This window comes from Buceros rhinoceros, unplaced genomic scaffold, assembly GCF_000710305.1.
Source record: "Buceros rhinoceros silvestris isolate BGI_N320 unplaced genomic scaffold, ASM71030v1 scaffold20173, whole genome shotgun sequence".
NCBI lineage: Eukaryota > Metazoa > Chordata > Aves > Bucerotiformes > Bucerotidae > Buceros > Buceros rhinoceros.
This window is the reverse complement of record NW_010403633.1, coordinates 12,988-32,921: the sequence shown is the minus strand read 5'-3', so window position 1 is coordinate 32,921 and position 19,934 is coordinate 12,988. Positions and strand designations below refer to the sequence as shown.

Below are 19,934 nucleotides of genomic sequence, written 5' to 3'. Positions count from 1 at the left end.
GACACACCCGCTCAGGCTGGTCTTCCTCCAGGTCTGAACTAGGAGCTCTGTGGTGTGCTTGGCATGGCGTGAAGCCCAGGCTGATGAGCGCTCCTGAGAGAAAGGATGTGTTAGCTTGGGCTCAGGGCTTGATCTAATGTGGCCGTGTGGGTTTGGGTTCCGATTTGGCTGGTGTCCAGCTGGCTCTTCAATGCAGGCAGAGTGACCTCGCCTTTGCTCTCAAAATACTGTTTAGAAGTGCCAGCAGTGAAATAAAGGATGTATGGGGCTACCCTACCCACCAGTACAACACTGCCACCTCCAAGTGCAGTTGGCAGGTGACTCACAGAGGTAATGTGGGTCAAACTGTTAATGCTTTACTTCTCCATACAGGATTTTACTTCTGTAACACCTTCAATACAGTCCTTGGAACCCTTGGGGAGTAACAGTGTAAGCTGTTGTGCTTGGGGATACTACTCCTAACCTTTTTAAAATTTCTGTCATGGTTCACAGGTGCAAAAGCTGAAGCTGAAGTAGATCTTCGCTGACTCAAACCAGCCCGCTTTCTGCGGTCAGCTTTATTGCCCTAAAACTTGGGAAGGAGGGAGGGTCAGCTTCACTGTACTGGGAGAATCTGGCAAATAACTCTGGGGTGGGGGGGAAAAGAGAAGAGACAGATGCATCTATTACAGAACCAAGTACAGAACCTCATTTTCCTGTCCCCAGACTAGAAACGGGCAGTACTGAGGCTTCCCCAGCGTTCCACCGGCGAATGTTGATAGTTGGAAGTATTCGTACAGCCCTTATCTTTTTGGGCTTTTAGTTCATGAGAAGCATACAAACAACAAGAAGCAATATAATGCCTGGGATTGGTGATGAACTAGTAAATATTTTTCTTCAAACATGACAGGAGCACAGGGAGTTGTTGAGTAGTCTGACATTTGATGAAAACAGGAAGGATATTTCTCTCCCTCTCCTGTTTTCCCAAAAGGATTCGTAGTTTTTTATCCTTAACTATAGCTGCTCAGATGTGCAGTGCTTTATTGTGAAGCCTGTGATGAACCTGCCACCTAATTATAAAGATAAACCTGTTCCTGAACAGATCTTAAAGTAATTTCTTTTCCTTTTCCTTTTCCCTCAACGTTTCCTCTGTATTTTTGTCAACCACCCTGGGCACAAGGTGGAGTTCCTTTGTGTCTTGTGTAAATCTGTTTCACAATCCATTTTAAACTTGGTTGTTTTTGAGAGGAAACAGATCTTTGTGAGGAGGCTGGGAGGTGAGAAAAGTCATTATTTCTCTGCTTCTTTGTAGCTACTACAGAGCAAATGAGGTACAGCAGTTCACGCACTCCCGACCAGTCAGGAAAGGAGAGAAAGATCCAGACAATGAGTTTGCTGTGAGTCCTCTGCTTTTGATGTCAGTTAGCTTAGGTGTCTCTGCTGTGAGAAAACAGTTCTGTACTTCTTTTTTCTTTGGTGACGTTTTGAACACCACTGTCACAGTTGTTCTTCCCTCCACCTGTGGCTTCGGAGGTTTGCAGTTGAAGGAGAAACAAAGGGCTGCACTTTGCGTTGCAGTCTTGACACTATCACGCTGGCTCTATGTAAAGGGGCTCTGTAGCTGAAGTGGTAACGTTCAAAATTCTTGACCTAGAATCCATAAATTTTGTGCTATCTAAGCACAGCTTCCTACAGAGAAGAGCTGTGTGTCTGGTGGGGTGTGAACGATGTGGCCAGCCGCTAGCCTTGGGAGATCAGTTCAACCTGGGGCCAAATTTAAGATTTGCACTGGAGAGTGAGCCTTGGGTGCAGTGCAATAGCACGTTTCCTTGCTGCCTGTGAGGCATACTGTTGCTCACGTGTATTTTTTTCCTTCTCTAACTAGAATATGTGGATAGAAAGGACAACGTACACCACAGCATATTCATTTCCAGGCATCCTCAAGTGGTTTGAAGTCAAGCAGATTACAACAGTGAGTTCTGCCTGTGGGCTGGGTCTCATCCCCTCCAGTCTGTCATGAAGTAGAGAGTCTTGCAGCAGTTAGGACTGCTAGTCCTTCCGCTGTTGGATGTGGCACTCTGATAACTTCTGCTTCAGATAGCAGCACATGTGTGTCTCCTTTGACGTGCTTATCTTCTTATAGCATTGTGCAGACAGCTCTACCCAAGGCAGCAAAGTTCTGCATTGACTGTGTAATGCCTGGGAGAGCGGTTAGTTCTGTGACGGACTCCACAGTCAGCAGCCAAGTCCTAAACTGTTGTTCCTTCAGATTAAGGTATAAGATCATTCTTGCATTCTTCTCTGAAGGACAAGGTAGTTAGCACAGGGGTCCAGAATCCTCTGCTGGAAACGATTGGGCTGCCATTTGCACACGTGGAGTAACTTCACTTTGTATTCAGTGGAGGTGAATGAAGGTTTATTCTGTTTCTTCTTTCCATCAGGAAGAAATCAGCCCCTTGGAGAATGCCATAGAAACGATGGAGCTAACCAATGAGAAAATCAGCAACATTGTCCAGCAGCACATCTGGGACCGGAGTCTTCCTGTACACCCTCTCTCCATGCTCCTGAATGGGATCGTGGACCCCGCGGTCATGGGGGGATGTACCAACTATGAGAAGGTCTGTTTCCTGTGTACCTGTAGCTCAGTCTGTTGACCTCTGCAGTGTTGAAGATCTGGATTGAAACAGGGGGGATTAGAGTTCAGTTTTCCAAACTTGAATTTTTCATGGTGCGTTCTGCAGCTGTGGTTTTGTATTCAAAGCTCAAAGAAAAGGAGAAAAGAACAAAATGAGAGATTTCTACTAGATTGCAAGGTGGAAAACTGCAACGTCTTTAGCATTTAGTCTTCATGCTGCGCATTGCTGGAGGTGAATGACCCAGCTCTTCTGGGCTTCGCTTACAGGGGCGATAATAATGTGATCCTGCCTGGTGGGGGCATTGAGGGGCTTGGTCAGCCCAACGAACGGCACGAGTAACAGAAAAGCAAGAGAGCTTGTATGTGGTAGTACGGAATGGGAAAGCAAATCGGGATTTCTCTTTCCAGCAGATAATCTGTTCTTTGGAGTCTTGCAGCAAAGAGCGTGTGTTTCAGGACAAAAGCAGTATTTCCTGCGCAGGTTTATTCAGCTGACTTCAGCCGAACAGTGCACGTTCTTCCTTTTTCTGTGATGTTTATTTAGGGTATTTATTTTCAGTGTCCAGTGATGGTATTCCCAGCACAAAATACATTGCTTATTGTCGTAAACTGAATGGATGGTGTTAAAACACATGAAATTCTTCTCAGAGGGGTTCCAGTCCCATGGAATGAAGTGCAGAGGTTAAGTGGGAGAGGGTCTGATTTGTCTGAGGTCTAACTCTGCTGATTCCAGAGGAGTTGCATGCTCTGCCAGGGCAAAATTTGGCCCTAAATCCTCCCATTTTATGAATTAAGGTTGACATAAAGTTTAGAATTACAAAAGTGGGAAAGCAGTTAGAAGTAGGAAACACAAAGTATCTGTAACCACATCTGGAAACACTCATTTCTGGTTCATATTTTCCAATTTCAACTGAAGATCAGTATGGAACATTTGGCTTTTGTGGGCAGCTAAAATCTTGAGTTTTAGTTGTTTCATTGTAGCCAAAAGCCAAAGTCTGCATTTTTAACATGCGCTTTCTTCTTGCAATAATTAAACACTTTCAAGAGAAATCCGCCGAGACCTCGCCGGCAGTCCTTTCCCAGGCTGACCTCCTCTTGACATCAGCCTTCTTCAGCATCGTACCACCAGGCCTATAAACACTTGTACAGCCGGTCCAGTTAATGGAACACAGAGCTGAGCAATAAATGCAGAGGCTGAAATAGGTCAGAGACGTGTTTTAAAACCAAACGAGAAATTATTAGGGATGTTGTCTAGGAAGGAGGAAAATGACACTCTTCTGACCAGGAGTTGTGATGCACTTCGATGCAGTACGCTGTGGCACGTAGTGTGAATTGGCACCATTCGAAGGATTCGGTCCAGGAAAATGTACTTGTGTGTGTCCAACCTTAAACCAATACCAGATTCTGTTGGTTAAAGGGGAACACAAGTGTAGACTGAAGGTGCTTTGTTGAGTCAAACGGTGAGTCAGAACCTCAACGCAGTCTTTATTTCTACTGAATCGTTGTAACAAGCCCCATGTGAAAATGTTGTACTTAAGGGCTTAAATCTCCGCACCGCAGGAAGTGGCAGGCGGAGGTGCCCTCCCTGTTTGCCCTTCTGCAGCCCAGGCTGTTCGCGTGTCGTTGTACGGCAGTCACTGAACGCTAGCAGTGACAGGGACCTTTTGAAGCGAGCGCTCCAGAGGCTGGGTCTGCTGCTCGCGGTTGAGCACGAGTACCGTAACGGTGGTTGTTCAGATCCGTACTGGTGTATGAGAAGGGAGTTGGAATTGAAGAAAACCCTTCTGCCCAAGTAACTTTTTTAACATATCTGTGTTTCACTGAAAAACCAGTATTTTTTTAAAAAAAAAAAACCAAAAAGTCTCTTTTGTTCCCAGTTCTCAGCAAATAACCATGATTCTTCGTCCCTCAGTTTTGTGTCAGGGAAATAGAAAAATTTGTTTTTAATATGAGGAGTAACGGCAATAAGTAGCTTTTAAAGTGCAGGGATCTTCCACTGGGAGTTAACGGAAAACAACGCAGTGTCTGTGTCATCTTCTCCCTTTGCTTTCAGGCCTTTTTCACAGAGAAGTATCTTCAAGAACATCCTGAAGATCAGGATAAAATTGAACTGCTGAAGCACCTAATTGCTCTACAGGTATTGTACTGGGAAAGAAGTGGAAGCACTGTGTGTGAGCACAGATGTTTTCCAGCATCGTTGTTTGGAAGAGATAACACAGATAAATGCTGTAGGAACAATCTGGATTTGTGTACAGTGGGTTTTTATTTTAAGGAAACTGCTGTATTCTAAAATTGTGGCTAGAACGCTCCATGTCCCTTGTGCTGCTCTGAAACGTTGTTCTGAAATATTTGCCAATGTGGCATAGAACTTTCCCTCAGGAGTGTAGCAAAATATCTGTTACCTTTTAATGAAATCATCAGACCTAAGGTTTTGTCAGTCTGACTGTGGAACGTTGTCTGTTTTGGCCTCCATACAATGAAAATTTGCCCCGTTTCCTCGTAATGTGAATTGCATCACTGCAGGACTGGTTTGTACGTATTTCCACACAGCTGAGCCCAGTTAAAGCTACTTCACAGCTTTGGGGGCTAAGAAGTGATGCTCCAATGTTCGACCTGCTCTGTTTTCCAAAGCAGAGTATGGAATCCGAGTGGGGAAGAGGGAGCTGTAGATATAGATGGGGAAAGTGTTCATGTTTCTGGAACACATGGAGCTCAGACAGTCAGGTTACTGCAGTGTCACGAGTTATGACTGGAGGTGAATTTCCATACTATATGATTACTTTCTTTGCCTCTGCAAACTCAAAACACGTTGATTTAAGTCCTTTGATTGTGTCTGAGATGCACAGAAGGTTCCTTTTCTAGCTTAATTTTGTTCTTCCTTTCAGATGCCGCTGTTGGCAGAAGGGATCAGGATCCACGGTGAGAAGCTGACAGAACAGCTGAAGCCTCTGCATGACAGACTGACAGCCTGTTTCAGAGAGCTGAAGAAGAAGGTGGAGAAGCAGTATGGGGTGATAACTCTGGTAAGCACACCTCGTGGGTTAGGGGTTTACCTTAAACACAACTCTTGCCTTTCCCACTTGTGAGTTAGCGTGACGTGTTTATGACAAGGTGTTTGTCTGCAGCCTCCCTCCCTCACCGAAAGGAAGCAGAGCAGGTCAGGCTCGGTCGTGTTGCCCTACATCATGTCTTCCACGCTGAGACGGCTCTCTGTCACATCTGTGGCGTCTTCTGTGGTCTCTACATCTTCCACGTCATCTGATAGCGCTTCCTCCAGACCGGGTTCAGACGGGTGGGTATCAGCCTTTACATGTGATTTTTGAGAGTGGGGAATATGCCTTTGCCAGAGTGAGTTACTCTTAAAATGAGACTTACCCCGTACACAATAGTAATACCCACACGGTTAACACTTTAAATGGAGGCCCACGTTGTTATTCCATTGCACGGACGGGGAGCTTGGAGTGCAGCTAGGGATAGTTCAGGGAAGAACCCACAACTGTCTGTCTCTGCAGTCACGTTATCTACGTGGTACTGAAGAGGGGTGGAGGCAGTGTGTGTCAGATGCGCTATTTCTGTTTCCCAGGAGTAATGGAAAACAAGGTGTAAGATACTACAAGGTAATTTAGTTTGCTGTGGTTGTTGTCCTAAAAGCAGGTTCTTTAGCTGGTGTGCAAAGCCAATCCACACCCAGGGTCGAGGTAGTTCTTGGCTGCAGGTGGTGTTGACTTCATTTCTCCTTTCCTCACAGCCTTCCCTGTTAGCAGGGGTTTTCCTTTACCAGGCCCATGTTTTCTTCTGCCAGGTTTTGAGGTCCCTGTCAGAGGACTCAGTAGCTCCTCGACTTCATACCAAGATAAACTGTTCCTGTTGTTCAGTTCTCTTTTTGGCCCCAAGGTTAAGTTTTCCGCTGGTACGTCTCTTGCCTGCTTGTTTTTCCAGACATCACAGTCCCAAAGAGCCATAAGGTACTTGTTCCACCTGCCTGTTTGCAGCCCCGTACGTGGCATTAAAAGGAGCTGCCACACATGGAACTGTTTCCTGATGTTACTTCTCTGTGTATCTACTTGGCATCTGTGATAATCAGCGAGTCTAGGTGACTTGCTCAAGGTCCACAGCAGACTTGGTGGCAGGGTTCACATAAAAGGCAGGTCTGGCTCCCTCTGCAAGTAGATCACACTTTATCTCTCTGTAAGATGTAATAGTCAGATTTGTTAGGGTAACTTAGGAGCACGAATCTCCCAAAAATTCCATGGTCAGAACTCAGTTTGTCCCAATAATCTCTTAGGCAAACTAAGAGATCACAGCTTTTTAACAGACAGATGGTGCTTTAAATGTCCGGACTAACATCTCATGTTTCTTCACTCTTTTGATGTGGGTCACAGATCTATTCTGGAGCCTCTCTTGGAGAGAAGAATATCAACATCATCTAGAGCTGAGGAGCTGCCCATGAAAGATGATGGTGATAACCGGATTAGCAAACTCAAGCGGAAGGAATGGAGTATTAGCAAGTCCCAGGTTATTGTAGAGAAGGAGCCAGAAACAGAACTGACTTCCAAAATGGTAAATAATAATAATAGCAATTATAAAATCCACAGCAGGAGATTCTGGTGTTTTCTTTGCTTACAGCCATGCTTGTCATTGGGAACTTCGTTAAGTGGAGGGAGGGGTTCAAATACCAAAAGCCTTGATCATTGGAGTAATTCTCCCTCTTTTATTTGGAAAACTCGTGTCACGGACCAAACTGCAGTTTGGCTTGAGGACAAACTGGAAGCATGAGGCACTGATGTTTCCTCTAGGTGCTCAGTGCCCTCATTTCTTGTAGGAGTGGTGGACTGCGTGTTTTGTTATTGCTGGAGCAAGCAGATCCTGCCAGCCCACTTAAAAATCCAGCTGGCGAGGCAGATGTTCAGCTGCTATCAGTCATCTCTGCACAAGTCAAACCTACTGCAAGGTGAAGATCGGTTTGATAGATTGGGGAGTTGAAGAAAGATGCTCTGGTAGTTAGGTCACCAGCTTGAGACTTTGAAAAACGGGTTCTTTCAGTCTGTGCTCTGCTCCAGACCTGCGTGAGGGCAGGAGTCTTTACTCCTTGGGCAAAAAAAGGACTCAAAGAGAATCTGTACCCCTCAGGAGTGTGGTAATGAGGAATGCACTGGAGACTGCTGGGCATGAAAGTTGACAGTGGGATTCAGAATGATCATCTCGTACAGAAGATACATTTCAGCCCAAAGGTAGAGTTGTATGACCTTGGAGTATTATCCTGGTTTATGAGAAGACTGTGTTACACTGTCAGAATATGGGAGAATTACGCATCTGAGTAGTGAAGCTGATACTAGTAGTGATACTAATTTGACTTGACACGGGTTGTCAGTAACGAGCAAACAGGAGTTCTTCTGTTCCTCTCCAAGATCTCAGCTGAGTCTGGCAGGGGCAGATTAGGCTGCTGTATATTCAGGAATTCTCATCAAATCTGAGTGATGCTGCCAGCACCTGGGGCCTGCAGAATATTCACAAAAAGGGGAACTGTGGTTCTAGAATCATGTCATTTGGTATGGAGAAGATTTCTGCTCGAGGGAAGTCAGGGGTTGCAAATATTAGGGGTTCGGGAGGCCTGGCCCTCTGCCTCTGGCGAGCTGCTGTTCGATTAAGTAGGTTTAACCCACAAACTGTGCAGTCAGCTGCTGATTGCTTTATTAAGAAAAACTAGAAGGGAAAGATCTGGGAGAAGGCTCCTTGGTATCGACCTGCTCGCTAGGATAGTTTGTGCAAGGCGCTGCACTGCAGAGAGCTGAGAGATGCAAAACATAACCCCGACCCACCCTTCTCTCCCGTATCTCTGAGGGCAGATTACATGTGTGATCAGCTTACTGAAGCGAATGAGCACTCTTCGTGCTTAAGAACCTGGCAAAGTACAGAGGGAGCTGGTTTTTATAGCTGCTCTGTTCCACAGCTGCCTGGTGCAGCACCAGAATTGGACAGGCTGATGTTACGCAGCTCTTGACTGAGCTGCTCGGGAGCTGGGAAGGCAGAGGGAACCAGAGGCTTGCTGCATGTCCAGCAGCTTTGGTCTTTGTAAGTTCTGTGTTCACTGTACCCCAGCGTGTGGTCCCTCCTGTGCAGTGAGAAATGCTGAACTGCTCAGCGATGGAGAGCTGGTCTCTGAAAGCACCCAGGGAGTTTAATTACGTGTGTGCAGCCTTCTCTGTAAAGCAATAAACTCATATTTGAAAGGACACTCTATTCATGCGCTGGACTCTTGGGAGTTCAGATGGCCTCATGAGTCGAGTGGAGAGTGTAGAGGACACACGTGACACTGGAAGAACTGGAACGATGTCTACTGAGTCCCAGATGAAAGCGATTTGTGCTGCAAAGCCTGAAATAGTCTGGTTTCGGAGCCTTGAGGAGCTGGCTGATCCTGGCAGTCCTGACTCCCACCCTCTCAAATGCAGCCAGTTTTCAGCCTGACGGCTTCCCTTCTTAGTTAATACGCCAAGGTTGATAACATCAGTTTACTATGGCTGCCCAGTTGGTAAGGTCCACAGAAAACTGGATGTGTCACGGGAACACAGTGTGTGCCTTTTGACACGGCTGAGCCAGCGCAGTGGCTTCACTCTTCTGTTTCACCTGAATGCACCTTTCTCTCTTGTGCGTGGCTTTTCCAGAGCACGTTGATGCCTCTGTGACAGGTCTGATCATCCCATATGTGTGCAGCAACCTTACTGACTTCTGAACGGTTTGTTTACTCTTTGTTTCAACCAGGGCACATCTGGAAAAGCACAAAGGCCAAAGAGTCTTCAGTTAGGAGACAACAGACTGACATTGCTTCAGGGTTCTTCACTGCAGCAATCAACGCCACTCAGCCCGCCACCAATCACTCCCAAAACCCCAAGAACCCAAAGTAAGTTCTGGTGCAAAGCAATTGCCACATCCCTCAGGGCAGTACCTGCCGTAGCAGGAACTGCTGTATGTTTGCCGAGGTGACCTCACTGGGGAGGGAGGGAGGGAGGAGCTGCTCTGGAGTTCAGAGAGTGACCCCGGGTTGTTCGTGCTGGTGGACATTTTTGCCAGGTAACAGAATTTGGCAGTGTTATCGAAGGCGTTACAGTCATACTTGTGACTTACATATTAGCTGTTAAAATCAGTGTATCAGGTGAATTCCAGAGGACACTTTTTTTCTATTACTTGTGGGAAGATATTGTAAAACTCGAGGTGAACATCACATGCAGTCAATGTAGGTGCTTGTAAATGCATCGAGTCAGGTGGTGCAGCCCCTACTAGAGGAACATCCCCTGTGAATTCACTGAATGAATACCCAGAAGGGTATTTCCCATCAGCTCTGTGGCTAACTTTTCTGGGCAAGCCCTGAAGTCTTTGTTAATCAACAAACAATAACTCCCATTATGTGGCAGAAAGTTTTAGGAGCAGTTGCTCTGCAGCTTGGAGATTCGACTAAATGGTACACCCAAAAGAGAAGGAATTTATCTTGAAGAATTAGCAAAATTCATAATTTGCACAGTTGCCTTCCTTGCATATCCAGTAAGCTCTGTAGTTAATTCTGAAGCGACATATAAATATATAATAAACAACATATAAATATGGCTAATTGGAAGTACAGCTGTGGTGTCACCACTGACGTCTTCCTTGCTTGCCGTGGCATTTCTCACTCCACTGCTGCTCTTTCAAAGGAACAGAAGTTTCTGTGTAGGACCTAGCTGTCCCTCCTCTCATGAGGATATAAATTCAGGATAATGGAGTAAACTAGCATAAAACCGCTGTGAGAGGATGGAAAAATACATGAAAAAAAAATCATCTCAGGGTGAGGGACGGGGTGGGGAGACAACCAGAGACATAAACAAATGCAGGAATACTATATGAAGAAAGATCTGTGAAAGGAATGTGAGACCTCACTCTTGTACTTAGCTGGTGGTTCTAATTGCCGTCGGTAGCAGGGCAGCTTCCCAGGAATCCTTCTGAACTTCTGGTCCTTATCTACTCCATCAACTGGAGTTAAACTCAAAGTCAATTCCCAGGGTGAGGCCCAGGCTGAAAGGCAACCCCACTGAAGACTGCAGATGTGCTCATGGGTGCAGTTTGGTGTTCTCCCAGGCATGCCTTTTTCACAGCAGCTTGGATTCACGAGGTGCAGATCAGACTGGGCCGGGCATTTGGAACCTGAGGGCGACACAACTGTAACTGCTTTGATAGATCCACGCGGAGGCAGCTGCCGAAGCAGAGAGCTGTTGGCAGATGGAAAGCACAAGATATTAAACGAATCTCCTGTAAAATCCTACGTGATCAATCCCATTTCCTGTTCCTTTTCCGCCTACTTTAATGTCTTTTCTTTTTGCTGTTGTTGCTCCTAGGTTTTCCCTCGTTGCAAGCTGATGGATTGGGAACTGCTGGCTTGCAGAGCACCCCACCCCCGCCTCCGCCCAAAAGCAAACCCTATGAGAACAGCAACCCGAGGAGTTCGCTGGAGGTAAGGAAATGAGAGCTGACACTTCTTTGGAAAACAGCTTTTGAGAAAGAGACACCAGTGGAATTTTCCAGGCTGCTTCTAGGGTGGTGCTACTTGAAACTTGTCTAATCATTTTACTGGTTCACTCCCTGAAACCACGAAAGAATAAAAAGTTTTTTGCTTCAAGAGAAGGCTATCAAGTGGAGTCCCTTTTTGTCGAGTGGGAGTTGTGCTGCCCTTGGTTAGGCAGACTGTTTGTGTGGGTAGAAGATATATTGAAAATAAGGACAATGATTGAAAAGTGTCTAAATCAGGATCAAGGTAAAATAGCACAGAAATGTTGTCCTGAAAAAGAAGGGGAAAATTCTCACATTTTCAGGAGTGATGTCTCCTCTTGAGCCCTCAGCTCAGAAGGATCTCATTTTTCAAGGCATGTGTCATTAGTCACTTAGAACAGCCTGTGTTATACCACCATCATAGCGTTTTTCTCAGATTGCATGAAGTTGGTTTCCTTCTAGGAACACTAAATTGCCACTTTTTAAATGCTGTATCACTGCTGTTTCTCTTACACCACGGGATTCCAAAGAGCTTGCAGATATTTAACATGCAGCTTCTCTGGTCGTTGTGCCAGAATGATTTCATCTGCCCTAAAATGTTGGTGCTTCTGATAGGAGACTGTGTTTGCTTACCAGGGCGCAGCACCAGGCAGCGTCTGTTTGTGGCTGTGAAAGTGATGGATGTCTGCCCTGGTCCAGCCTGCAGAGAGGGTTTACGCAGTACCTTAGTGGGACAAAGTGGAACCTGACCAAAAGATGGCACTTAACACAAGTTTACCTCTGACAGCACAGGAAGACATCAAAACAGCTGATCACGTAATTCCGTTAGAGAGAGAGAGGACGCTGGTTTACAGCCTCGATGCGTGGGGTGAATGGCCCCTGTCCTTGGTCAGAACTGCCGGTGCTCCTGAGAAGGGGCAGCCAGTATAGCTGCTGTAGGTGGTGGGAATGGCCAGCTCTGGGGATGCTGTGGGAGTCACTGGTTGAAGAGGATTAATAAAAGAGCCTCCTTCCCTTGAGTCTAGTAAGAAAACTAATTACTAACATGTTCCAGCTTGCAACGTTGACCTTGGCTTGCAGTCAGATGGAGAGGATTTGAAAGTCTGTGAAGAGATTGTACAAGTGTTTTCTGAAGGGCTTTGTTACTTTGTTCTTGCGGTAAAGTTGACTCTGTCCTCCCTAATTTAAACCGGTTCTGAAACGTTGGCAGTTTTGGCTAAGCAAGAGGTGAGCCATGCAAGCCTCTTGTTCCTCTGGCCTTTCACATCTTGTTTGTTTACAGGATGCTCTTAAGACAAGCAAAGGGCCAACTTGAAAGAACTCCATAGTGCAGTTTCCTGGAACTCCCAGGGAACACCCCACGAGCCCCCGCGCTGGGCAGGGAGGCTGTAGCTCGCTCTAGTAGAACCCTTTGCTTGCTGCCATTGTATGGAGTTAGCTTCACAGTCCTGATTTGGAATATTTTACATCTTTTTGGCCCCTGCTTGGTGCAACTTGTCAAGCCAGAAAGATAGAAATAGTTGAATTTTGAAACCCTGAAGGAAATTAGTTTATTGCCATTTTACTGGTAAACAAAAGGTGGGATAGAGGGGCAAATGGCTCTGACTCAGTCAGGCTGCAGATCAGAAGCAGCTGAAGTACAGCTGCAGCTAAAGTGAATTCTAGCACCTAAAACCTTTCTGCTTCAGTTATCTCCTGGCACCCTGTCCATGTTTGCCCCTCTCATCGATTGCACGTGGGACCGAGAGGCTAAATTCAAAGATTTGGTCCTGAAAGAAACATCGAGTGCTACAGAACCTTTTGGATTTCGTGTTTGGTAAAGCAAAATGTCTCAACTTGCTGGTAATGGTTTACTTTTCCGTGTTTTGCTTTTATCTTCTCAGGTTGCTCCACCGCTACCCAGCAGACGTGAAGCCAAACCTCCCCCCCCACCCCCAAAAACCAGGAAGTCCAGCGTTGTCTCTTCAGAGCAGGGGTTGCAATGAGGACCATCGCTTGCTGGTGTAACAGCAAACACCTGGAATGAAGTGGCTGCTTTCCTGTTACTGATGTGCTGGGGCTCTCTGACCCTAAAGACTGGTGATCCCACCTGCCATTCCATTCACTCCCCTTGGAGTTTTCTCTGGGAAGTAGCAGAAGGAACTGTTATTGTGACTGTACTCCCTAGCCTCTGGTTTACATTGCCAGCGCTGAGACACTAACCACATCGCAGCAGAGGTTGCCCTACTGGAATTCTTGTCTGTCTTTGTCTTGTCTGTCCCGAGTTTTATCATTGATGCAAATTGAGCATCTCATTCCCCTGGTAAATCTGTCACAGTAGGGATTTGCACCAGTGTTTGAAACAAGGTAAAGCACACCAGAGTGGGACGTGTCCTGCAGGGTTTTCACAGCTCATTACAGCTTCGCAGCTGTACGAAGGCACCGACCCCTCCTCCTGTCCCTGTAGCGCAGCCGAGCCTTGATTTGCATGAGGCGAAACAGATCACAGCCATTCCTACGCCGTGAGATGTCAGCTCCTGAGGTGTCAGGTGCCGGTGTACAGTGAGCAGTCTCCTAAGAGTCTTGATTGCAGGCAGAGACCTGAGCATTGTTAGTCTCTTTTTATTGCTAGTCGTTGTATGTATTGAGGATGAAGAGCAGACATTCTGCCTTACACCGTCTTTGCTCGAGGAGTGGCAGTCGCTCACTCCCCATGGAGAGTTTATGTTCACCAGTACTTTGTCATCCTTTCACTGTTGATTCTGGTTCTAACACTATAGGGCAGTTGGTGTTCTTCCCTGAATGGTGTTACCTACTTGGTTTGTGCTTGCACCTGGGACTTGGTAGATGATGTCATCTTTGTGCTTTTGAATAGGGTGTAAAAAGGTGCTTCTCTCCTGAATGTGTGAGAAGAGCAGGAGCTGAGCTGGTACCAGCAGCTTCGAGAGGATGGACTGTGGAAAGCTAGCTGTACATCTGACCTCAGAAGCAAAGTCGCGTAGATAGTGAAAGCTTTACTTTGGCTGGGCAGATCCACACAAATCATTCTCATCCCCTCTTTTTTCCCCTGCACCAATCTGTGGCAGTACTTGGACTTTGTTCTATGCCCACCTTGATCCAAGTTTTTAACAGCCACAGACTGTGAAGGAGCCATTCAGATGCACGTGGAAGCCTTCTAGTTTTCTGTTGCTTGGATTACTCCAGCTCTCTGCAGCTTTTCTTTCCTTGGGTATTTCTGGGATAACCTCTCTAATTTTTCTTTTCGTTAGTTTTTCCCTGCTCCAGATGCCAGCATCAGTCTGACTATTTGTATAGAGAGTTAGGGTTTAATGATTTTAAGTTCACACGATCCAGGCAGAAAAAGGCCGGTGCACACAGTTAGAATAGCCTGTCCTCACAGTCGCAGAGTGGCCAAAAATCCCCCACAAATGTCATTATTACTTACGGACCAGATGGGCCGTGGACACAACACTCCTCGGTGCCTGAGCTGCCACCCAAATCTTGCTGGTAAATGACAGGACAGCACCATTCGTGACAAGCACCGTTTCTGCTCTGTTCTACTCTTAGAAGATCCAGCTGACTCCAAAGATGATTTCTTCAGCTCTATTTTTCCTGGGTGGAGCAGGACTTCCCCAAACTGCCTGTTTCAATACTAATGCACTGTGAAGAGTGTCGCTGCTCTCTGTCAAGCTACATAACTGAAATTTCCTTTATATATCTCCCCCCGCCCAAGGCTGCAGCTGCCTGTTGGTGCCACATTTCCCCATGGCAGAAAAGCCAGTGAAGTTTGGGTTTTTCTTGGTTTGTAAGAATTATTCTCTTGTCATATTCAGGGAGAATATTTTGCCACGTGATTCTGCCTGTGCGACTGGTCCCTTTATAAATATGGCTTTTGTCATAGCTGTTATTTTTCGTGGACATTCTCCAGGGAGGGGAAATCACTTGTTGATCCCTTTCACTACGGAACTCAGGAAACGTGGGAGTTTGCCCGCAAAGTGTAGACTCAAACTTTTGGGAAAGTTCAAAGTTTCTAAAACTCGTCATGAAGTGGGACCAGCTGAGGCATTTGGATCCGGGTTTATTTCTGAACCTATACGAAACCTTGGCTGTTTGGTTACAGCTTGTGGCCTGTTTATTTATCATGGGTATCGATGACGATTCTGTCACAGACTCTCTCTCCCAGGGAATAATTTTTCTTGTTAACTGTAGCTTCTGATTATCTGGTAGAAGTTGGGGAGACGCACTAAAAACCCGTCTGAGGATATTGCTCACGGTAGAAAATATAGAGGCCGTTAGGTTGGGGTGTTGGCAGGCCACTGCCCCAGTACTCTGCTCACATGACGTATACGGGTTTCATTACCTCGCCGAAAAACTGAAGCTCATTAAGCCTAATGAAAGCTTTTCTCAGCAAAGCCTTTTTCAGGGTAAAATGAAACCCTGCGGGGTTTTTTTTGTTCAGACTGAAGTTAGAACTTTCTTTCCTTCTTATACTTTCCTTTGGCTGCAGCGTGAGTCCAGATAAAGAAACCTGCAGAAGCTGCGTTTGCTTTGCTGCTGGCACAGCTCTGTCAGCCGGAGCGTCCGTCAAAGGGCCGTACTGGCTTCCCATCCCAGAACAGGCTGGAGACGCTGCGAAGTCGCGCTGCAGTCACATCACATACATCCAGAGCCACGTTTGCTGGAGCACACACACAACTGTCTTCCGGGCTGTTGCGTTCTCAGGGGAAATCTCTGAAACCTTTCCGGACAACCTGGCCGTGGTTCACCCCCTCTCTCTGGTGCGTTGTAGGACTTGTCAGCTCCACGTATGTTCTTGGACGTAGATGCTGCCCGACTTGAAAACCACAGGGTTTTCTTGTCTTTCATTTTTTGTCCACTTCTTCCTCTTGTAACTGTCTGCCTTCTGCTGCACACACGAACTAAAGGAACTTCTGAAACTCTTCACTTGAACAAGAACTTTTTCTCTTCGGTAGGATCTCACTTTAGGCAGAACATCAGGGCGTGCTCTGCGTTGTAGAAGAGCACGTACTAACCCCACCTATTGTTTATGCGGTGCCTTTCCCCATCCTGCTTCTGCCCGTTACCTCAGTCCTGGGTGCGTTGCCTTCTCGGAGCAGGTTTGCTGGTAGCTCCTTTGGGAAGTCAGCTGAACAGAGGAGGCTTTCCTGGAATCCCAGCTGACGGCTGGGATAAACAAACTGGCTACCAGATCTCAGTATTTCAGTTCCAAGTGATCTTTTGAGTCTTATTTCCTGACCTATTTGATCTGCTTTAATACCTTTAACTCACAGATGTCCCTTGTACATTCAGCAGTTTGGGTTTTTCCCTGAAGGAGGGAACTTGTCTTTGCAAAAAACCCTCATGGGAGTAACTCTGACCTTGGGAAGAATTTTGGAGCTGATCTTTAAGACTCTTTGCATAATGATCTTTAACTTGAGGAGACTTGGTCCTTGCTGCTTTTTTTGCAGTTTTGTAGACTGTTTGTGAACAGGGTACTTGGCGTGTGAGCGGTTCGTTCCCATCTCCCCTCCTTACTGCCCTTGGCTCTCGCAGCTGCCAGCCGTGGGCAGTGGGCACAGTGCCCGTCTCCTGTGGGCTGTTCTGAGGTGTGGATTCCTAAGCTAGCAGGATGCCCAGGTCCGGGGAGCAGGCGGGGTGGTGGCTGTCAGTGCTGGCAGCAGTGTAGGGAGCTTCGGTGCTTTTTGTAACTCAGCAGTGGCTGGAACAGGCCTTCTTTGGTGCTTTGATCGCTGGCATTTCTTAGCAAGCCAGCTGCTGAAAGAGCAGAGCAGATCTCCTCTTCCCGTGCTCTGCCTCGGACTGCACTGTCCCACCTGGCAGGTTCCTTAACCCTTATCTCGGTACGAGGTCCGCACAGTCCAGCCTTTGTTCTCTGGCCAGTTGGAGACTGTTGGAGCTCGAACTGGAAGGAAGAGAGCAGCTGATGCCTGGAGGGTACGGAATGAGGAGATTTCCCTTCCTGAGCCACTTGGGGCATTTTCACTGGTAAATTTGCTGTGCCAGGCAGAGGGTTCGGGGTCGGGGTTTTTTTCCTCTCCTAGTGTTATTTTTGTTCTAGAGTTTGAAGTGCTGTAAGCTCTTGCTGCTTCTCCTGCCTGCCTTTGGCAGACGAACTCACAGAGGGGCGTTGAGGCCTCTGAACTGTATTCCTGCGGTACGTGGACAGTTACGGTCTGCGCTGATACAAGTCAGCATAGTTCACTCGGAGGCACAGGATGGAGTTTCTGTGCTGTGCCTGAATGATTTAGGGCTTTGTGCCAGTTTTAGAAACGCATTGTCTAAGTGTCACGTTTTTAAAGGCAGTTGGGCATTTAGGTGTGTGCATAAGCATGGGGCCTGGCAGGTTTTAATTAAGGGGAGTTAAGTGCCCACACTCATAGGAGAAGCCCCACCAGACCCTGATTTTTTAAGTGTTCTGCTACTTGCTACGGTACCTACCTGACTTCAGTTCTGAGGTTTCATTTTCAGAGACAATTTAAGGTCTCACTACTTATTTCTCAAAATGAAAATCATCTTTCCATGTTAATAGACGCTTTTGGAAATGTCATCTAATGTCTTTCAAACTGGAGAGCAAAAAATGGGAGCAGAACAGTCTGTAATGATGTCATCTATGCATACCAGAAATGAAAGCAGACAGCAGCGTTTCTACCCAATTCAGAGTTTGGAATAAAAGAAATCTCAAATATCCAGGCTGCAGAGAAGACAAAGTCTAATCCCATTTCATAGCCGTGCTGTTCAAAGCCAGTGTTCAATTTCGAGTCTTAAAAGATTTTTCTCTACGGAGAAATATGCTCAACACTTGTTTTCTGGAGCTTTTAATTAAAATGTGTCATGCTGTGATAAATTCCTTTAAAAATGTTACAGGCTGTAATCCACATCAGGGGAAGAGAGAAACCGCCAGCTTTCCATTGCAGTGGATTATTGGATTAGGAAAGGCTGCCGATTCCAGAGAGAACAGCTCTGATCTGCAGCGCCAGAAAATACCGCCGTGTGTATGCAGTGCGTTTGGAGAACCTGCAGTAACCTTCACGCGGTGCAGCCCAGCGTCTGCTCCGCAGGCTAGCAGGGAGTTGGGCCTGGAGTGATAACGGCTCAGATTTTCTCTCCTTATTTATTTTTGTAATTGTAAATGGAATTAATAAGTTTAAGATGTCTGTAATTTAACTGTAGTCTTCTTTATAGTGAAAACATTCCTGACCCGTCACCGCTAGCTTTTCTCGAATCTTCATTTAATTAAAAACTTCTCTATCTTATATTTACTGTTGCAGACCAAATTATCTAGTGGACCAGGGTGAGCTTTTCCTAGGACTGCAGCGGAAAGAAAAAGTAAACAAATAGTGTGATTCCTTGATTGCATGGCTGGAGAGGGCCTTTTGCAGCGCCCATGAGGCTCACCTAGCTCTGCTGCTGTTAACGCTCCTTCGGGACAGCGTGCACGGGCACTGCAGAGGGGACACACGGGAGAGAGCAAAAGGTGAAAAGCATCTGTCCGTGCGGGATGGGTCTGGCTGCTCTGAGGTCGTGGAATCCCAGGGCATGGATGCCTGCAGGCTCTGAACCTGCTTTTCGCAGGCGTGGTCTGCAGCTTTTGTGGCTTTTAAAGAGAGGTGCAAGTCCTCAGCAGCTCTGGAAGTCAGCCCCGATGCGCGGGGAATTAATTGATGTCGTGTTCATTGTTGCATTTAGTGACACGATAAACCTTGGGACATGTTTGTCTTGAATTCAGGAGAATGTGGGTGTTGTGTAACATGTTTTTGTGAGTGTTTTGAGGTCCTGGATGTGATGGTGTAGCTACAAACCCCACCTCTGCAGACTGCAAATACCATCTCTTTTTCTCTCTCTTTTAGTCTTCTGCAGTTGAATCGGGGAAAAAATACAGCTTTTAAACTGGCTCTGAGGGAGAGTAGGAGCTAAGCTTTGGAAAGGGCGTCTGCATCTCTCGGTAAATGACAAACGATTCACTGAGTCTGTAAAGCAAGGTGTATAAATTTTCTTGTTTTTTAAAATGTATTAACTGTTGTAAAGTTTGTAAATACCTTTTTAAAATAAATGTAGTTTTTATGAGTGAGCCAGTAAAAAAAGTGCAAACAAGTCTTTCATTCGTGGACTACTGAAGCGCGAGTGGAATTACATTCCAGCAGGAAGCTTACTCGTGGTTGTTACCTAAGGCGTGTTACTGTGTTACCCAGAGACTAGCGAGATCAGGCAGTGCCTTTGTCCAGGTGTTGTCTGTACCTGTGAGACAAAAGCTGTCACATCCAACTTTTCCCTGCAGGACCTTGTGCTGCTGAGTGCCGTGTTCTCTTCTGTGCATCAGCCAGTAACGTACACAACACTCATCTTCTGTTTAAATGCAGCTTCAGAGCGTTTATTCACGTGACACAATCTAAGCAAAGGCCGTTTGAAGAAGAATCAGTTTTAACATAGCTTTGAAATATTATTCTGGTCCGCTGTTCTCTTTGGCTCTGTGGGTTTAAATCTTCTTTCGTCTAGCTTCTCCTGCCATCAGACTTGCCTGCAAACACACATCATACACTTCTGTTTAAAGAGAAGAAATAACTTTGATGATGGAATTTTAAAGCCTGGTCAGATGCTAAAATATTCATTGTGGTCTGCATTGGAAGGAGGATTAGAGTGACATAGATCTGACCCGACGTGATCTCTCTGCCACCTGCCCGCGGAGCTGATCGTACGGTATAATGTAACTGACACTTACAATGGCCCTTTTCATCCCGAAGAGCGTGACCAGCTTCACATCTGTTAGTGGCTCCACCAGGCAGCACTGCTGGGAGCGCCACCCAGCAGC

General features: G+C 46.4%; 2 protein-coding genes across 2 annotated transcripts in view; one reads left to right on the top strand and one right to left on the bottom strand.

The window, feature by feature from the left end:
• Window positions 1–12,443, top strand: part of DOCK5 (dedicator of cytokinesis 5) — a 51,697-nt gene extending 39,254 nt beyond the window's left edge. The window contains exons 41-51 of the mRNA XM_010133087.1: window positions 1,008–1,089; window positions 1,292–1,376; window positions 1,865–1,955; window positions 2,425–2,597; window positions 4,668–4,751; window positions 5,500–5,637; window positions 5,740–5,906; window positions 6,997–7,174; window positions 9,374–9,512; window positions 10,978–11,093; window positions 12,411–12,443. Of these exons, the coding sequence (XP_010131389.1) occupies window positions 1,008–1,089; window positions 1,292–1,376; window positions 1,865–1,955; window positions 2,425–2,597; window positions 4,668–4,751; window positions 5,500–5,637; window positions 5,740–5,906; window positions 6,997–7,174; window positions 9,374–9,512; window positions 10,978–11,093; window positions 12,411–12,443 (1,286 nt within the window). The remainder of the gene's footprint in view (window positions 1–1,007; window positions 1,090–1,291; window positions 1,377–1,864; window positions 1,956–2,424; window positions 2,598–4,667; window positions 4,752–5,499; window positions 5,638–5,739; window positions 5,907–6,996; window positions 7,175–9,373; window positions 9,513–10,977; window positions 11,094–12,410) is intronic.
• A 7,158-nt stretch (window positions 12,444–19,601) lies between these two features.
• Window positions 19,602–19,934, bottom strand: part of GNRH1 (gonadotropin-releasing hormone 1 (luteinizing-releasing hormone)) — a 3,064-nt gene continuing 2,731 nt past the window's right edge. Inside the window, exon 3 of the mRNA XM_010133085.1 lies at window positions 19,602–19,643. Coding sequence (XP_010131387.1) covers window positions 19,602–19,643 — 42 coding nt within the window. The remainder of the gene's footprint in view (window positions 19,644–19,934) is intronic.